General features: G+C 31.6%; 4 protein-coding genes across 4 annotated transcripts in view; 3 read left to right on the forward strand and 1 right to left on the reverse strand.

The window, feature by feature from the left end:
* Positions 1–21,299, forward strand: part of Traf4 (TNF receptor associated factor 4) — a 559,644-nt gene that overhangs the window by 381,087 nt on the left and 157,258 nt on the right. The window lies entirely within an intron of this gene.
* On the forward strand, positions 797–5,399 carry LOC140436758 (uncharacterized). The gene is made up of 2 exons (XM_072525828.1): positions 797–1,115; positions 4,465–5,399. Exons 1-2 carry the CDS (start codon positions 835–837, stop codon positions 5,342–5,344), a joined length of 1,161 nt encoding a protein of 386 aa, XP_072381929.1. The 5' UTR covers positions 797–834; the 3' UTR covers positions 5,345–5,399.
* LOC140435573 (uncharacterized) lies at positions 13,588–15,964 on the forward strand. Its single transcript, XM_072524321.1, has 2 exons — positions 13,588–13,914; positions 15,024–15,964. The coding sequence occupies exons 1-2, from the start codon at positions 13,589–13,591 to the stop codon at positions 15,907–15,909; spliced, it is 1,212 nt and encodes a 403-aa protein (XP_072380422.1). The 5' UTR covers position 13,588; the 3' UTR covers positions 15,910–15,964.
* Positions 20,608–21,299, reverse strand: part of LOC140435574 (uncharacterized) — a 34,345-nt gene continuing 33,653 nt past the window's right edge. Inside the window, exon 6 of the mRNA XM_072524322.1 lies at positions 20,608–20,731. The gene's annotated coding sequence lies outside the window, so the exon portion shown is untranslated. The remainder of the gene's footprint in view (positions 20,732–21,299) is intronic.

Raw genomic sequence — 21,299 nt, forward strand, 5'->3', positions numbered from 1 at the left:
ATGTTATGCAGACGACGCCGCATTAATCGCGGAGACAGAAGGTGAGCTCCAAAGATTAACACACATCTTCAATACAACAGCCAAGAAATACAATATGATAATATCAGCAGAAAAAACAAAATGTATGACAACATTTTAATACCTACTATGATGTAAAATCGAAATTGGTGGGAAATTAATAAAGCAGGAAGCACGGTTTAGGTATCTGGGAATAGATATAACTAGTTACGGAGGTGTTGAAGAAGAGGTACGACAACAACGCTAAAAATCAAGTAAAGCGGCGGGATCTCTTAATGACACAATCTGAAAGAACAGACACCTAATACAAGATACAAAAACAATTGAACCTATTAGAGGCTTTAAAGCCTACATACAAGAGGGAAGAAGAAGAAGAAGACATAGCTGGAAAAAAATCAGTAACTAAAAATGGCTATACAAACATTACATACGTTAAAAAAATAAACTTAATTAAATTAAAAATTTTAAAAACTGCATTTGTAACTAGGTGAAATTGTTTTCATTCGATCGAAAAATAACAGGTTGATATGAATAACGAAACATAATGATAATAACTTAAATAGCAATTTTGTAATATTCTTATGGCAATTTTTAAACACTGATAATTAATTAGTATCTGCACAACACTTAATCGCATGCATTTAGTGTGTACCTAATTTTAATCAGAAGATATTTTTAGAAAATGTTTTTTTCTATGTATTTTATCTAAGGGCAAGAGTGCAGTAAGTGTTCATTAAAATGATAAAGATTCCAAAATTCTAGTATAAAAAAGCTGCCCCAATATTCACAAAACACACTTCAGCACACTGCTCCAAGATGAAGGTACTCATTCTTCTTTCCGTCGTTGCCTTGTGCAGCTGCTTGCCAACATCTAGAAATCAACAATACGTTGATGTAGATGTAGACTACAACAGATACAACACTCATTCTGTCTACAACTTCTGGAAGACTTGGAATCAGCAACATTATGGACAAGAACCATGGAACCAATGGGTAGAATATGGTGTCCGTAGCCAACCTGGTAACTACTGGAGACAGTACGTTCAAAGCAGCAACCAAGCTGAGAATGTCGTTTTGCCTTGGATGTATCACTCTTGGTAAGACAATATAATTTATTTTTTTCTTTATTATTCATAGTTTTAATGAGTTCATATTTGGTCATAAGACGTTTTCCATGTTTCCATCCCGTCACACTTATTTTATAATATGATAATATGGTTGTACTGTTTTTTTTTTGTTATTTTATTTTTCATTTAGTTTATTCTCCTAATGCATGTTATGGATTTATTGTCTTTTTGTTGCCGTTGCATATGGCAGAAATGGTTTAAGCATTATTGGATCACTCGTTTTTTTATTCTAGTCACCATTCTTTTGCTTCTACTCTTCATTATAAAGTTTCGTTATTTGGAGCATTTCTGATTCTTCTATTTAACTCCGCCATCTTTGTGTCTTTTGTTGGTGCAAAACTCGATTTTACTTAAATTTTTTTAATCATATCAATAGTTATTTTTATATTCTCTAATTTTCTAATTCTAATTCTCTAACTAATAGCTTAAGAGCTATTGTTTTAGATTTTCTGTTAATAATACTAAATAAGTTGCATATTTTTAATAGTTAGTGGTTTTTACGTTTATGGTAATTCCTTCATTTTCTCAGTTTCTTCTTCTAGTTCCATCACCATTATCGATCGTTAGATATCATATTGGCTACCATATTTGCTATCCTTACTTTATTGACAGTAGCTCTTAATAATGATGTAGTCGATTTTCCGTACGATTGTTTTAGATTTTTCAGCCATGACATTCTTCTTTGACCACGATAACATTTACCTTGGATCTTTCCCTGTATGATCAAGGGTGTCATGATCATTTTTCAGGGTGTCTCATCTAGTGACCGAAGTATTCCAGCTTTCGCCTCTTTATTGTAATGACCAGTTGTGTTGTTTGGTTCAGGCATTTAATGCCCTCCTCATTTATAATTCTGCTGACCCAGTTTATTCTTAGTAGTCCACCCACATCTCAAATACTTCCAAACGTTCAAGCATCACCTCACTTAGACTTTACGCTTCCATTCCGTACAGTAGCACTGGAAAGATATAGCAAAATGTCATTCGAACTCCCAATTTTGTTACTTAAAAATATATGCCATAGGAACCGTAAATAGTTTTGATGATAGGGTAACTCCTTGTTTTACACCTCTTTTTATTTTTATGATGTAAGTGTCTATATGGAGTTCCTCATGTATGTGTGGCATGAGTGTAGATATTTTTTATGTCGTGTACAACGGTATTTTAAACAACAGTTTTACAGTGATTCAATTATTGCTTAGATTTCTTGTCATTATTTTGTTATAATCTACAAAACATAAAGTTTTTTGTTATATTCTGTTTTGTGCTTAACGATTTTTCAGTATTTGCATGTAATCTTCTTCTTCTTCTTCTACGGCACTACAGCCCAAAATGAGCCTTGGCCTCCTTTATTTTTTGCCTCCACCCTTGTCTGTCTGTGGCTGCTCTTCTCCATACACGGACTCCTAAAAGTGCTTGTGCGTCGCTGCTTACTGTGTCTTCCCAGCGCTTTCTTGGCTTTCCAACTGGTCTCTTTCCCTGCATTCTGGCGTTCAGTGCTCGTTTTGGTAGCCTATCCTCTCCCATTCGTATCACATGTCCGGCCCATTGCAATCTTTGTATTCTAATGAAGTCTGACAGGGGTGTTTCCTTATACAGTTGATAGAGCTCGTTGTTATATCGAATTCTGAAGATTCCGTTTTCCCTCACAGGTCCTAGTATTCTCCTCAGTACTTTTCTTTCGAATGTGTCGAGTTTGTTTTTGGATGTTTCTTTCAGGACCCATGCTTCGCTTCGATTTGCGATTTGCATGTAATCTATTCTACTGTAATTTTTTTCGAAAACCGGTACCGGCCTTTAGCAACTGGCACTTTTCGAATTTATATGTTAACCTATTAGTTATTGTAGTTCTTCATTTTACATAGCAGACTCAGTTGTTTAGCTAACTAGGTTGTGTATTATTATCTGTCACCATTTGCATCGTATAAAGTTCTTCTGCTATTGCTAGCACACCCTTTCTGTTAGTAGTTAGTTCCCCTAAAATCTTCAAGAAGTGGCCAGAATTTTTCGTTATTACCTATTAACATAGATATGTCTTCATAAAAAGTGTCTACGTCTTTCTCCAGACATTTCGTTGTAGGGGCATAGATCTGAATTATCTTAAAAGTGTATTTGAAATTTAATTTTATAGTATATATATATATATATATATATATATATATATATATATATATATATATATGATCGGTTTAGAATCTCTTCCGATGCTGTCCGATTTCCAAACTCCATCACTTTCTATTCTGCTAAAAGTCTGCTTCCTATTCCCTGAGGTCTCTTGCGCTTATTGCCTTGCGGTGCCTTCAGTCTAACTAGTTTTCGGTCTTCTTCACTTCCTTTGTTCAGAAGGTTGCCTTTTCAGACATTGTTTTGGTAGCCCCTCGTTATTTATTCAATTTCCGTGTCAGTACCAGAGCAACTGTTGTTGTTTTCTATATCTTTCATGATGGCTGCTTCTATTCTCATATGTTTTTTTAAAGTATTGATTTATTATTCTATATATTCTGGATATCCGTAGTAATCTGATAATTGCATTTATCTCCGCTACTTCGACATTTTCACATTACTCTCTAAATTTCTCCACCATATATACTGCTCTTGATCATAAACTCATACATAATATTAACTTTTATTATTACCTAATTACTCTATAAACAACATCTACTCCTACACCACATCTAATTAAACATCACTTTGCTCTTTTTGCTTATATCTTTCTTAGTTTACCTTCCTTGTTATCGGTTTCAGTTTTGATCAAACATCACTTACTTCCAAGTATTTATAGTCTTGGCAAGCTTTTATTTCTTGGTTATGTTCAATGACCAGATAAACTTCGTTCTCCAAACCAATACATGAATAGTTGGTTTTCTCAATGTTAAAGTCCAATCCACACCTTGAGTATATTTCGATTAATTTACTCATCAAATACTATATATTATCGTTTCTGTCATTTGTAACTATTACCTGATAATCTGCAAATCTGCTCTCTTGTCTTATTTGTCCACGCAGGAATGCCTCAGACTTTTGTTAATTTATCATTCAATAAACTACCTACCGTTTTACTCAAAACTTCCACGGTATTATTTGCAGGTTTGTTTTTTTATTTCTAATTCTGGTATAACCTTATTATCTATACATTCTCTCCGCTCTTTTATCAATAAGTTTTTGTAAGGTTCCATTTGTCATTTATGCAGTTAATAGTAACTTTTTTTAAAAATTTTTTCACAAAATTTAAAAATCGCCAAGTCTGTGTGCATTGCGTGCCAACGCAATATTTTTTATATTTTTTTTTATATTTTTTAATAAAATTATATGTTTACCAGGGATGTCCAGGATATTCAAGACCTATCACCAGTCCAACGTGTTCAGTTGCTACTCAATTATGTTAGACTTCACCAACAATGGAACCAATGGAGTCATGATGTAACTGACAATGAACGTCTTCAGAATATGTTGTATCAACATCTTCCTGAACAAGTATGGGACTCCAACGAACAAATTGTACCATACATTATGCACTACTTTAACCAAAATCCAATGAAATACAACGACATTATGCATGAAGTAATGCAAACTCCATGGGTGCATCAACAACTCATTTTCCACGTCATATCTGAATTATATCAACACTTCGGTCAAGCCCCATGGTCCCATGAACAAATCCTTAACCAGATCATGCAGCACCAATATATCTACGGTAAAACCTTATCGCAACAACAACTCGAGCAATTGGTAGAATTCGTACTCCACATTCAATACGAACTTACTCCTTTACATTACCAGCAACTTAACCGTGTTCAACCTTGGAACCACGAACAAGTACTTCCATGGAACAAAGAACAAGTACTCCCATGGTCCCACGTACAAGTTCTTCCTTGGAACCACGAAACCATCCAACAAAGATATGTTCAACCACAAGTTTACCAACAATATCGTTCATGGAACTATGAAAACGTTTTACCATGGACCCGCCAATCTTCTGTACAAAACAACATGAACCTAGATTCCCAATACAACTACAATCTTTACCAACAACAAATGCCATGGTCTCAATATTGGAACCAGAAATACGAACAACAATACCCACAACATTGGGAAGCCATGGAACAACCCGGATGGTGGAACCAACAATGGACTCAAAACTTGGTTGGACAAGAGCATCATTATCCTCTCTTGGAGCAGCATATGCCCTTAGTATATTAAAAAGTATTTTTGTCTAACTATATGAATTGAAACACAAATAAAAAAGGCATACATATTTTCTAGTTTTATTTTTAACCCGTATATAAAGAATTTTGTTTAAACTTATTTTAAAAATAAGCAAGTTGTGGACAAATTGTCCTTGTTATATTAAATAATATAATCTACTTTTAAAATATTAGTAGAGTAGAAATAGAAGAAGAGCAATAAATTACATTTTAATTACATACTGGTTTAAATAAAAGAAAATGGTAAAATATCTTCTTCGTAACTTAGACAATATACACCTATACAAAAAAAAACGGGTATGGCAGTCCAGTGGGACTGCCGGTAGAAGTTACACTTTTATACACGCATTCGCCGTTCCAAATTTATTTGGGAGTCAATCTGCACAATCATTACATATATAATGCTATAGGTAAGACATAGCAGAAAGAGAAACATAATTAATAACAACTTACTAACAATTAATAAACAACATTTGACCTGTAATAGGAATATAATAAATGAAGGATTGAATCAATATTTTGATGAAAATGTATATTTTTATTTTCATATATGTATGAAAGGAGTTGAATGCAAAAATTTTTTTACACATACTATGCAGTAAAATTCATTGTTTATTTTGTTATTTATATAAAAATACAATACAATACACTGCAACATAATTCAATATAATAATACAATACAAATTAAAATGCAATATTCATATGTATTTAAGAATGACAAGAATATACATAAAAAAAATACACTAGAATACAGAGCAACATAATTCAATATAATAATACAATACAGATTAAAATGCAATATTCATAAGTATTTAAAAATGACAATAATATACATAACTTTTCTACTTACGCATATATGTTTAATTACCCATGTAATAATATTAATAAAAAAGTCCTCCCCGACTGGGAATCGAACCCCGGTCTCCCGCGAATTATCATTGTTCTTGGGAAAAACACTTTTTTAAAAACTGAACTTCACAATTAAAACTTTTATTTTCGACTTACAAAGATTTTAGTAACAACAACAATAATTTAAATCAGACTTTTAATTAATCAGACTATAATTTTAAATCAGACTATATTTTAAATCAGACTTTTAATTAATCAGACTGAAAAATATTGATTTTAACATGGTGTTTTTATAATTTATTAATTGCTGATCTTGCTGTTCAATACGTCGTAATTTAGTCCAGAATGTTCAAGCGGTAGCCCCGTGTTGGAATCCACGTGGTGGAACTTACTGGATGGTAGCGGTCATTGTACTGTAACTCGCGTGACAGGCAGGGATACTGACTAGTATACTAGCGAGGACATGACACAAACTTATTTCAAAATTGACAGTTCTGGGTCATACAATGATTTATTGAGATTATTATTTTGAAATATAAAAGACTAATATAATACTATATAAAGACTATACTATATATATATATATATATATATATATATATATATATATATATATATAATATATATATATATAATATATATAATATTAAATATGTGTACAAAAGGAACATTTTTATATTCGGGAGAGGAAGAGGGAGAAAATATATCTTCTGTCGCTCTCTCTTACTCATTATCTTACATATGTAATGATTTCACAGATTTACTCCCATACAAATTTCCAACGTGGAGCGCGCGTATAGAAGTATAACTTCAAAAACCCTGTTTCCATTAAATCTGGTAAATCTACGCATATTTCCTTATAAAAATCAAGTCATTATTGATAAAGATAAGGAAGATGTTTGGTGTTGTGTTAAAAACAAAGAAAGAAATTGAAACCTAAATCGTTTAGGCGTACAAATCAAATTTTAGCGCGATGTAGCTATTAGTATACTTTTTACAACTGCATAAAATTGACTTGTTTGAAAAAATGATAAAACGACGAAGAAAACAAAAAAAAGCTGGAAAAATTATGGGACTAATGAACAAACGAATTGATGAACCACGTACTAGACGGCCCACCGATGCAGATACACCGGAAAATGTGAAGGAAGTCATTAAATGGTTTTAGCTCATCGTAAAGTGAAGGTGTGTGAATTGTGGTTATACAGAAGAGTTCTCAGAGTATCCTTCGAGGGTTAAGTCACAAATCAGGCACTGCTGAAAAGCCTGAATATTGAATCTGAAATTATATTTAATATAAAGAAAAAACTTAAGTTCTTTGGTCACGTCTCTAGAGACGCAAGATATGAGCTTCTATAGCTTGTAATGCAAGGAAAGATTGTTGGACAAAGATGGGTAGGACGTAAAACATATCCGTGCATCAACTTCAAAAGTGCAAGTAGCCATGTTCATCAGGAACCTCCACACGAGACGCTTAATGCAAGAAGAAGAATAACTAAAATGACACAAATGTCAGACGAATAAAAAAGTAGAATATTAGTAGTTTACAAAAACAAAGGAGATATATAACAATAGATAAGCTACAGAGCCATAAAACTCCTTACTCTCAGCATGAAAATATGGGTAAGAGTAATTAATAAAAGGATACGTGAGAAAACCGACGTATTAGAAAATTAGTTTAGATTTATGCAAAATAAATCAATAACAGAAATAATTTTTATTGTAAGGCATCTGATGAAAAAATATAGGAAAAAAAGGCAAACGCTCACATTCTATTCTTTAATATTGAGAAAGCGTATGATAGAGTGCCTTGGGAAGTTCTGTGGTGGACGCTCAAGAAGACGATTGTGATACGTATGAAAGTTATTATTTTATAGGGACAGGTGAAGGAGAGACTGATAAACTTCCTCTTAAAGAAAGATTGCATTAGAACTTATTACTCAGTCCTGATTTATTCCCAATAGTATTGGATCAGATAAGAACGAAATTGCAAGGTCGTATTCCCTGGGTCTTAAATTGTTTGATTGCGTATGTAACGTGTCTTTTTTGTATCAACAGAAGTATTTCTTACTAATTAATGTTACTTTGTGAATTAGATTTTGAAAAAAAATTGTATCTATCAAAAAATATGACCGTATTACCTACGTACGTGACCCATCAGAAATGTTGGGTGCCAATCGGTGGCAATATAACTACCTCCGTATATATTTTTTTTGTCAATTAATTAATTTGTCAAATTGTCAAAAAAATTATTATAAGCGATGCATCCTGGAAATGTGTCAAATTCTAAAACATCCATCGCCCCTAAATAAGAAAACCGACATCGACAACTTGAGCCAGATATATCACTCTCTCATCATAAAAAAACAAATAAAATAAAAAAACCCTTACAAGACAGTAACTTCGTCCCCATTCTTCTTTCCCTTTTTTTTTGTTTGTTTGTTTTTTAAAGAAATAGAAAAAAGAAATCCTTTTTTAAAAAAGGTCTGTCCCCGTTCCGCTCGCTAATGCCCTTAATAATCGTACCTCTTCCCTCCCTGCATTCCAAAGAAACACATGTTCGACAAGAAGCCATATATGAAAATTATGACATCCTAGGCAGAGAATCCTAGGGCTGATAGAAAACAATCGAAAATATTAGTGTGGCTTGACCCTCGAAAAAGCTTAAACCAACATTCAAATGAAGCCATCGGTTAAAATTAAATGAACAATAGTGTTCTTACAGTTTTTCTTGTATTTTTTTGTTTCGTTTCTCTCGTTTAGAGTTTTCATAACATCTAAAAAAACCTACAAATTGTTTTTGTAAGTATGAACACTGTTGGCTGTTAACTTATATTCTAAAATCTCTTTTATTTGTAATGAACTGATGATGCTTTTAAAAATAAAAGCGAAATGTATTCGAATAAATCAATAAAGTAGTTGACGACTTTCATTTGCCAAATATTGACCGATAAAACCTCTGCTATTCAACCATTGAATATATTTTAAAAATATATATGTATATATATATATATATATATATATATATATATATATATATATATATATATATATATATATATATATATATATACATATGGATTATATAGAACTAATTCTACTACCATGACATTATCTGTCCCCTTTTTTACAGGGCACTACATGACACCTGATAATTTTTCACAAAAAATCTAAGAACGCTCATCTTATACAAATAATTTGTAACTTTTTACTAGGAACAATGTATAAAATAATGTGTACATAATAAACGAACAAGAATGTTCACATCTCGTGTACCTCCCATTGTGTTATGCGCATTTCGCTGTTATTAGTTCATTAGATACAACTTGCTGGCTTAGACGAAATAAAGAACACATACATAAATGCTGTAAAATCACTTTACGATAACAACAAATATAGAATAAAAGTCAGAGAGTACTACTCAGAACCATTTAATGTTGATAAAGGACTATGACAAGGATGCTTTCTGTCACCAAAAAGTATGACTATGTACAGTAAAACTTTATATAGATAAAACACTTTAAACATTGACAACAACTATATTCAGCGCCTTTTGTTTGCCGATGATCCAATAAATTTAATAAAAATATAAAAGCTAGAAGGAGAATTCGGAAGCTGTGGTTTGGAAAATAACTATGATAAAATGCAATAAAGAATTCAAGGCAACTACAAGTCAGTAAAGTAGTCAGAATAGTGACCTATTAACAACAAGTACATTAACCAGGCACTTAATATAGAGGAAGAAGAAACCTGGAAGACGAAGAAGATGAGGTAAGCAGAACAGACGAGAGCAAAGAGGACCCACCAACGAACTGAACTATATAAAAAAGTTAGCCACGATACCATAATGACATTACAGCAGCTCATAATAGTTATTTATGTACCAAAGGTATTAAATAGATGTTTATGCCCAGATGGCGACGATGTTACAAACCCCAGGGCCTCTGGCATATACATCTATTAATACCCGCGGTGCATACAAACTTTTATGTCATACTAGTTCGTTATTGTATCTACAAATAAATATGTTCTAAAAAATTCGAAAATTCGATTTCATTTTGACAATATATTTACTAGTAGACATTCTATCGTCCGTGTTACGTTATGTGTCAAACTAAAACCGTGAAAATGCAAGATATTTATGAGATCTCTAACCAAATTTAAAAAAAAAAAGCGGAAAAGCCACGCAAAAGTTACTGCCATATAAGTCGAGAGATACCGACAACAAGGAATATGAAAAATTACAGCACCGAATGACAGAAAACCATGTAGAACACATTAGTGAAACTGTGCTACTTGTATACTTTGCCGATCTCGCCGAAACATTTTCTCCGAGTTCCCTGTGGTCCAAATATTCAATGGTAAAGAAGACTTTAATCGTAAATAAGAACATAAACATTGAAAATTTGTTTTATGTGAATTAAAAATAATGTTTTGAAATGTTGTTTCTTCTTCTTCTTAAAGTGCCTATCCGTTCCGGATGTTGGCGATCATCACGGCTATCTTTACTTTGTTGTGTGAAATGTTGTTAAATAAAGATATTTCTAATAAGTTATCTTTTTGTTTGTATCTTTACGCCCGTGCGTATATTTCAATATATATATATATATATATATATATATATATATATATATATATATATATATATCATATAGATGTCTGATCTACCAACTTCACATAACGTAATTGGCACATTTGCAGATGACAGAGTAGCACTTAGTATATACATATATACATATATATATATATATATATATATATATATATATATATATATATATATATATATATATATATATATATATATGTATATATATATATATATATATATATATATATATATATATATATATAAATATATGTATATATACTACTCTCCAAAATTAACGCACCACCTAAAATGGACTATGATTTTAAAACTTTTCTGTAGAAGATTTCTTCTGAACCCTTAATTGGATTTCCATCATTTATTTTTCACATTGTAGGTATATTTCTAGTTAATGACTACATTAATGTTTTTTAAGAAATGTTAACGTTTTATTTATATACAGGGTATAAAAATAAAGTTGTGTTTTTTCATGTAATTTTGCAACACCCTTTGGAATGTATTAGAAACAAACGCTACATGTTATGAATATTTTAAGATCGCTTCATTCTTTCTTCACATTTTGGTAAAAAGATCATTACGATACGTTTATTATCAAAAAAGAAAAGTATGTTCAAAACATTGCGTGATTTTTTACTCTCCAAAATTAACGCCCGACCTCAACTCTACCATAATTATTAAGCTATTTTTCTTGTGTATCCTTGATTGGATTTCAATAAATTTTTTTGCTCATTGCAGACCTATTTCTGAGTAATTACGGTATTATTGTTTTCTGGGAGGTGTCAACATTTCACCTAGATACGGGTTGTAGAAATAAATTTGATTTTTCATCTTATTTTGCAACACCCTGTGGAATTTACTTAAAGCAAATGCTACATCTTAATCTTAATACTTTAAAAAAGTCTCATTTTTTTTCAACATTTTCGTAAAAAAATCATCGATATCTTTATTATCAAAAAATAAAAGTACGTTCAAAGTGTAACGTGACTTTATTGAATTGTAAAAATTCAACATTCAATTTCAAGAAATCTGAGCCAAGATGAATGTGTTCAGGCAATTACTTTAGCTGATGTAGGCTTAAGTTATCGTGAAATAGGCTTGAGGTTAGGGGTATTTCATATTACAATATCACGAGTTATTCAACGTTTTCGAGAAACAAATGAGCATACGAAACGGCGTGGATAAGGAAGAGAAAAACTTACAACACCACGACAAGATCAGTTTATCAGGCTTCGTGCTATAAGAGAACGTTTTCTCACAATGAAACATTCACGAATACAAGTGACAAATGTTCATAATATTCAAATTAGTAGAAACACTATATAAAGGCGTCTCGCTGAACAAGATCTGCAAATAAGGATACCAGTCAGAGCTTTAAACGTAAATCATTGTAGAAGTATATTACAATTTGCCATAGAGCACGTTGACTGAAATGTTGATGACTGAAAGTACGTGTTGTTCACTGATGAATCGTGGTATTGCTTATATAGCTCAGTGTGAGAGTTAATCGACGGCCAAGAGAACGCTATGCACAGTGTAATATACGACCTATTACTTTATTCAATGGTGGATCTGTAATGGTTTGGGGAGGAATATCTCTTACAGCGCAAACGGACCTTGTTGCTTTACGAAGAGATATCTTAACAGGTGAAAGGTATATTAGACATTTTGTCTAACCATGTAGTTCCATTTGCTCCTTACATAGGAAATAATTTTCTTTTAATGAGAATTTGTGTCTCCTGTCTCTATTGACGACATAGAAGTTATTCTGAGAGAAGTTTGGGATGCAATTGATCAAAACCAAATACGCTGCTTGATTTTAAGTATGCCTCGCCGCTGTGAAGAAGTAATTAGATGTAGAGGTGGAAATACTCGTTATTAAGTATTTTTGAGAAAGGGTAATTGTTAAAGAATATTTAGGTTACATTTTCTTAGGCTTTATTTGTATTAAATGTCAATAAAGTTTATGTAAGTAATGTTTTCTTTGCTTTAAATGTTGATAAAAACTTGTTACATTTAAAGTTCTGTATAATCTTTGATAATAGAGATATCGAAATAATTTTTTCACGAAAATCGTAAGAAAAAACAAATTTATCTCAAAATAATAATAAGAAGTAGCGTTTATTTCTAATAAATTCCACAGGTTGTTACAAAAAACGATGAAAAAACACAACTTTATTTTTACACACCGTATACGGGTAAAACGTTGATATTTTTCAGAAAACATTAGTACATTGATTAACTAGGAATAGACCTATAATATGAAAAAAACATCAAAATCTAATCATTCGTTCAGGAGAAAAATAGCTTCAAACTTTTGGTACATTGAAGGTGGTGCGTTAATTTTGGGCATTAGTGTATATATATATATATATATATATATATATATATATATATATATATATATATATATATATATATATATATAATAGTGATTTTTAATATTTTAAATAAAAATAATTGTATTTAAAAGTTATTTTTAACAAATATATGAAATTTTCTTCAAAAAGTAGCACCTTACGAAAAACTAAAGCAGCAGATATGATAACAAGCTTAAGTAACAATTTTGAAACATATCAATGTCATTTCTTAACATTGATAATAAATTAATATGAAAAGGCAAAACACCCTATCGCTTGCAGTTATTATGAACTTTTTATCGAACGATATTTTTAGACAAATAATTATATTTTAGTCGATTTATCTAAATACCAAAGGATATTACGTGTTAATAATAGTGATAAAAATACAAAAATATTAGTATAAAACAGGTGCATCAATGTTATGAAACCAAATTCTTCGAACTGCTTTAACATGAAGGTAATCGTTCTTCTGTCCGTGGTTGCCTTGTGCAGCTGCTTACCAGTATCCAAGAACCAACTCTATTACAGCAAACAACACAATTATGTAGACATAGACTACAATCAATACAGTAGCCACCCCGTTTACAACTTCTGGAAGACTTGGAATCAGCAACACTATGGACAAGAACCATGGAACCAATGGGAAGAAAATAGTGTCAATAAAAAATCTGGTAACTATTGGAGGCAGTACGTTCAGAATACGAACCAAGCAGGAAATGTCGGTTTGCCCTGGATGTATCACGTTTGGTAAGAAGATCTATTTTTATTATTTTATTATTTAAATTTTATAGATGGATAATTTATTTTATTTCATATTTTATTTATTTCTTTTTCAATAAAATTATAGGCTCCTCTATGAAGATGTTTATGATTTTACACCTCAGACCACTTTTCTACTTTTGCATTAAAAGTATTTTATTTAAAACTACAATTCCTTCTACTTTGGCTATTTTAGAATATATTTTTGTATATTCACACAATTTTTGGACATGCAGCAAAATACAGATAAATATATATTACGGTTTAATTTTTTCTCTGAACGAAATCCATAGCTACGTAAATATTTCTTTTTATTTCTACTTGTTTCCTTTGTGACTTCCTTTTGGTTATTGTCATCAATAAGCTTTTTGTTATTCTACTCATATGTTTCATTTCATTCGGACTTTCCCACTGCTTTCATGTTTGTTTGTCTATCTGCATATAAAGTGATTTTATCAGCACTTTTCTCATTACCGCCATTTTATTTGTTTCAGTCGATTATTTTTCCAGTTTGTGATAAATTCTGTAAACAGTGTCATGTATTTTTATTTAGTTATCAAATTAGACGATGGAATTTATTTTTTTTATTATTATGAATACAAATATATTATTTTCTGGCGGTTAATATTATACCAGTTTTGTTTCTATTGGCATTTCTCCTAATTGTATCCGGTAAAGTAAGACGTTTATTCTATTTTAGATCTATCCTTGCATCTTTTTTATATCTTCTTCAATCTTCTTGTATCAAACCGATATATATATATATATATATATATATATATATATATATATATATATATATATATATATATATATATATATTATAATAAACCTATTATTTTATTTTATTTTGCATTTTATTCGCCTGTGCCAGCATTTACTTATGTATCAACTGTAAAAGTGGTTTCAATAGAAAAATCAAAAGAGTCAAATTCAAAAAAAAGAGTCTCGTATTAGGGTTATTTAATTATTATTTATTTTTAATCTTTTGTATATTTAAATGAATCGTTTATATTACTTAAATGTTTTCATAAACTAAATTTTGGGATTTTATTAGCAATACATGCAAACACTATTAATATTTTTTTTTGTTTTAGGAACGTCCAAGATCTTAAAGATTTATCCCCCGTGCAACGTGCACAGTTGCTCCTCAACTATGTTAAACTTCACCAGCAATGGAACCAATGGAATCCAGACGTATTGGACAATGAGCATATGCAAAATATTTTATATCAACAACTTCCTGAACAAGCAAAATACTCCCATGAGAAAATTGTACCATCCATCATGCAATACTTTAACCAAAACCCAATGAAATATAACGACATAATGAATGAAGTAATGCAAACCCCATGGGTACATCAACAACTTATTTTCCACGTTATGTCTGAATTATACCAACACTTCGGTCAAGCCCCATGGTCCCATGAACAAATCCTGAGCCAGATCATGCAGCACCAATATCTCTATGGAACGGCTTTATCGCAACAACAACTCGAACAATTGGTAGAATTCGTACGCCACATTCAATATAAACTTTCTCCTTTACATTACCAACAACTTGAACATGTTCTCCCTTGGAATCACGAACAAGTACTTCCATGGAACCAAAAACAAGTACTTTCATGGACCCACGGACAAGTTCTTCCATGGAATTACGAAACTGTCCAACAAAGATATGAACATGTTCAACCACAAGTTTACCAACAGTATCGTTCATGGAACTATGAAAACGTTTTACCATGGACCCGCCGATCTTCTGCACAAAACAACATGAACCTAGATTCCCAATACAACTACAATCTTTACCAACAACCAATGCCATGGTCTCAATATTGGAATCAGAAATACGAACAACAATACCCACAACATTGGAAAGCCATGGAGCAACCCGGATGGTGGAATCAACAATGGAATCAAAACTTGGTTGGACAAGAGCATCATTATCCTCTCTTGGAGAGGCATATGCCCTTAGTATATTAAAAAGTATTTTGTCTCTGTATATGATTTAAAACAGAAGTAAAAAAAAGCATTCATATTTTTTAGTTTTATTTTTATTTTATATCAATAACTTCTAGATCAAGCAAAATACTCATATGGGCAAATTGAACCATAAGCCATGCTATACTTAAGAAAACATACAAAGAAATATAACGACGTTGTGCATGAAGTAATGTAAACCCTATGTGTACATCAATCACTTATTTTCCACGTTATGTATTAATTTACACTTCAGTCCTATGGTCCCATGAGAACATGAACCAATTTCTCTTCAGAACTTCCTTGTCACAACACAAGCAATTAGTAGAATTTATTCACCACGTCCAATATGAACTTCCTCCTCCACATTACCAACAATTTAATCATGTTCAACCTTAAAAATATTAACAAATACTTCCCTGGTATCATGGAAAAGTACTCCCTTGGGCAAATAAACAAGTTCTTCCATTAAACCACGTAACCTTTCAACAGATATTAACATGTTCAAACACAGATTTACCAGCAATCTCAATCATGGAATTACGGAAACGTTTTACTGTGGACACAATCATACTCTAAAAAAGCTAGCATGGATTCACTGGCTCATTATAATTACAATCCTCTCCAACAACAGATGCCATATTCTCAACGTTGGAACACTGAACAGCAGTTTCCACAAAATTGGGAAACCATAGAACAGCCTGATGGTTTAACCAACAATGGAATCATAATTCGATTCCACAAGAATACCATTATACCGCTTGGGGGCATTATATGCCATTTTAGCGTAGCATTTTTCAAATATATGTACATGTTACAAGGAAGTATTGTCTGCGTCTTTTTGCGTCTATTTAACTCATAGTACTCTCTACTGTGCTGGTAGAATTGTATAAACAACCATCTATATAAACCTATATAAACTTCTCTAGTAAGTACGGCGAATTTGTGACTAGATGCTTGTGCGTGTATGTAAGACCCTATCAAGATAGTTCACGGCTTCCTGTGAATGTTTAAATCCTACTATTACCTACTGTGCGTATATATGCGAATACAAATAAGCAAATATGTAAACCCTGTGTTACAGTTGTTGTTCAATTAGTTTCCTCATCGATACAACTTCTATTCGAAAACTAGATTTTGTTTTAATTGCTATTGATTGGTATTATACTGCATTTAAATGTTTAATTTGATACCATTTAAAGTTTTAAAAACATTTTTACCCATATGTTTAGTGGCTTTAAACATGTATACTTAGTAGCAGCATTAAAGATGGAATATTTATTCCAAAAACAGTAAGATATCTTTAATTATTGTAATGAGATTCTGTAAACGGAAATATCAAAAATATTACGAAAATAAATTTATTGTTTCTTTATGTAAGCTACGACAAGGTTTATTTGATGAATTTTTGCGACTAATTTTTAATTATTTGACGAGGCAGTCCGTGAGCATGATAATTAGTATTGTTAAACAGTCACTTGCAAGAAGGTTTTTTTGTAAAAATATAGTTGTGATATTCATCGATAGAGCAGAATACATTGCACCCTCATATGTACAAGATAATATAAGAAGAGACGATGATAAAGCATTACAAATTGATATTCTAAGACACACAGTTTAGTACGTTTCAGAATTTTCTAACAATTTAAAAATCGTATTGTCACAGTAACAGTGACACATCTTTGAGAAAATGTAGACCTCTGCTGATTACATTCTCAAAGTTCACTTAGGTATATTGGTGAATTCAAAAATAATATTTTTTAGTTGTGTTTTTGAGTCTTGAAAATCGTAATTTTACGTTTTTTCAGTTTTAAATTGTTTATAGCTTGAAAACAATTAAATTTACAGAAAAATTACAAGAGCCATTTTGTTTAGAATGGCCCAAATATTAAAAAAAAGTTGTCCAAAAAGATTTATTGTTACAATTTTTTTTTAAAAATTGTTACAACTTTTCTCCTGGGGGACCTCTTGAACCTTATTTTGGAATATCTCATAAAAGTGATTATGCAAAGAATCACATGGGAATATTTTTCCGAACGAACCCCAGTTGTTCGCCTTGTCCAGCTGTGCTGATTTCAAAAAGTTCAATAATTAATGCTCAAAATCATTCATTTTTGTCTCTACAGCTTGGATTATATATTTTCTTTAGAATATCTATCACCATCACGTACATCATTAAAATATCACTTTCCAATATCTAAATAACAAGTTTTTTATAGCGACTGCTCCGATAAGCAAATAATATATAGTAAATAAAACGAATAACAATTTTTTATACCGGTTCCCACAAATGAAATGCTAATGGATTGAAATTCACATGACATACATTATCATTACGTGTAGGCTGTCTCTGGCAATTTAAAATAGCGACTGTTCGATGATTTTGACCTCTTAACAGCAATAAATAACTGCCAATTTAATTTTGCACTTAAAAATAGATAAATCAATTAAAGCTAAAAGTTGTTAAATGCAAGAGTTAGAAATTTTTCTAAAATTCTTAGAAAATTATAAGTATGGTCATGCGCAGTAAAGAGAGTTGTTTATATTCCCTTACTACGTATGATCAGAGCGATCTTGAACTGTTTTAGCCTATCAATAACCGAATATACCCAATGTTATATATTATTAATCTACACAAAAAATTCAAATTCACTTATAGTTGATACGATTTTTAGTTTATTGCCTTGAATTGTACAATAATTATTATTGCGCTCAGTTTATTTGTTTCTTGTTCAGATAGTCTTACGCTAGCTGTGGCATTTTGGTAGATATATTTGATTATGTTAGTGTAGCGATGGTCTATTCGGCATTCTGGCAATGCTTTTAACATTTTCTGATGACTATGGTATCAAATACTTTCTCGTAATCGACAAATATCAGTACCATTGGTTTGTTGTATCCTGCAGACTTCTCTATCATGTTCTTTATCACTAGTAAGTGGTCGTTAGTGATGTATCTTGATCTAAATCCAGCTTGTTCTCTATGCTGATAGAAGTCTAATTTAGCGCCCAATCTTTTTTTGATAATTTTTGTAAAAAGTTTATATATGTGTAAAATACGATAGGACGGTAGTTTTTTAAATTTGTTATGTTTCCTTGCTTGTGTACTAAAAGTAACGACTGCATTATTCTATTGAGAAGGAGTTTTTCCTTGGTAGATGCATTCCGTGAAAAGCTTGGCCAAAGCCTGGATAATTTTATTTTCACCTAGTTTGATCGCTTCGATCACTACTCCGTCAATGATAGGGAATTTATTTTTTATTTCTAAAAGTGTCGTTTTGATTTCGTATGAAGTTATTTCTGGCATTAATTCTGATCCCTGGTTTGTGATTTTGAGCAGCGGCTTATCTTGCCTTTCGTCGGTGCTCTCATACATTTCGCGATAGAAGGATTCGACAACTTCAAGGATTTTGATTCTATCAGTAGTAATGTTTCCATCTTTGTTTTTTATTTTGTATATATTTTTGTTTTATATATGTCTGGTTAGTGTATCTTCATACAGGTCGTTGTTTTCTGGGGGAATCCATTTCTTTTTTCTTGTTTTTAGGATCATCTTTGTTCTTTTTAATTTAACATTTAATAGTATCTTTGCTGGGATTAACTTGTGGTCGCTTTCTATTGAAAACTTGTTAAGTACTTCGATGTCTTTGATTTTTCTTTTCTGTTGGTTATAATATATAATCTTTTTCATTTTTGACATTGCCATCTGGGCTAATCCATGTCTATTTACGCTGAGGCTGTTTATCGAAAAAAGAGTTCATCGTGAATAAATTTTCCTGGTGTAAGAAGTTTAGCAATCATTGCCCTCGTACATTTCTTTCGCCATAGCCATACTTACCCATTGTTACTTCTGCATCATCTTGTTTAAACCCCATTTTTGCATTAAAGTCACCCATAATTATTGTGTAATATGCTGGTGTGGCATGTAACGCTGTTTCTAGGTCCTCATAAAATTTTTCAATTTCTTTATCCGAGTAAGTAGTCGTTGGAACATATGTCTGGATTACCTTAAGGTTATATCTTGCATTAAGTTTGAAGATGAGATATACAATCCTGGGGTTTATGCTGATAATTTCAACTATATTTTGTGTGTGCTTTCTATGTATAATGAATCCTACTCCACCATTTGAAGTGTCTTCTTTACCTCTAAAATGAAATACGTATCCTGATTTAAGAGTAATTTAAGCTTCTCCTCTTTGTCTTATTTCACTGAGATCGATGATGTCCCATTTTATGTTTTTCAGCTATTACTCCAGTTCCATAATCTTCTGATCTTGTATAAGAGCTCTAACATTATATGAAGTAATATGTATTTGTCGCTCTTTGTAGTAGATTGTTTTTTTCCTGGGATTGTTAGCACCCTCTGCTCCAAACCTGTTCCAACTGCTACCTTGGTTGGGGGTGTTGGAGCCGCCGGAAATTGAGGGCCGTTCAGTAGTTTCGTCTTTCATGGAAAAAAACTTTGGCTGTTTTAAGTCATTAAAACGAAACGCTTGGCTAGTGCGTGTTGGCGAGTTGGTTTGGAAGTGGGGGGGACGAAACGATGGAGATGGGAGTGCTTTGGGTTTGTACATGCTTTCCCTGGGAATGGGAATCTATCCCCTGCCGGGATCGCAGAGAAGAATCCATCCGCTACCCATATATTGTACTGTATTTCTAAATAAGGAAAATAAGGTAAGGTTCTTATTAAAACAAATTTCAAGATTTTTAATAATATATTAATCAATTTGAGGGTCCGGTACGTTTAATAGTACAATAACTCATGTTTTTTGCTTGTTTTTATTGATTAAAACTTTAGGTATGGTCTTAACGAATTATTTTGAAACCTAAAAAAAAATTTTTAATATAAATTATCATACACGAGAATATAAAAAATATTTACAAAATAAAAACAAAAATAAAAAAAAAAAAATATTTACCAAAAAAAAATATTTATGTATTCAATTGTTTATGAGTCTTCGCGTGTAGGCGAGGAAATGAAGCACTAAACCTACCAATTTTCTGCAACAACATAAATCGCTGTGCAACTTTTGCATTCGATTCGGCAGTGTCAGGAAAGTTGAAGGAATAAAATTCATGATGGTAAAATGAAAATTAATGTATAAGGAAAATGCATTTCCAAAGTGCATAAAAAATAAAAAATTTGCAACTCACAAATATCAACAGAAATAAGTTCAATTTTGATACTCGAGGTTTTTCAAAGTTGCTTAATGCCAATATGAGGATGGTATTTATTTGGAGAAAGCGATATTATTTCAAATTGTACGAGTAGTATAAAGAAATAGTAAATGGTAGAGATGTAATATCTTTCATAGAAAATTACCCAGCTAGATGAACCCTATTAGCGGCACCAGTAGGAAATAGGAGTAGAGGTAGACCAACACTGAGATAGAG

Source organism: Diabrotica undecimpunctata, chromosome 3 (assembly GCF_040954645.1).
Source record: "Diabrotica undecimpunctata isolate CICGRU chromosome 3, icDiaUnde3, whole genome shotgun sequence".
NCBI lineage: Eukaryota > Metazoa > Arthropoda > Insecta > Coleoptera > Chrysomelidae > Diabrotica > Diabrotica undecimpunctata.

Bases quoted from the DNA above. Each gene is read 5' to 3' on its own strand.
- LOC140436758 (XM_072525828.1), top strand. From the start codon at position 835: ATGAAGGTACTCATTCTTCTTTCCGTCGTTGCCTTGTGCAGCTGCTTG. The intron at 1,116-4,464 runs GTAAGACAATAT...TATGTTTACCAG, and splicing joins CCTTGGATGTATCACTCTTG to GGATGTCCAGGATATTCAAG.
- LOC140435573 (XM_072524321.1), top strand. From the start codon at position 13,589: ATGAAACCAAATTCTTCGAACTGCTTTAACATGAAGGTAATCGTTCTT. The intron at 13,915-15,023 runs GTAAGAAGATCT...TTTTTGTTTTAG, and splicing joins CCCTGGATGTATCACGTTTG to GAACGTCCAAGATCTTAAAG.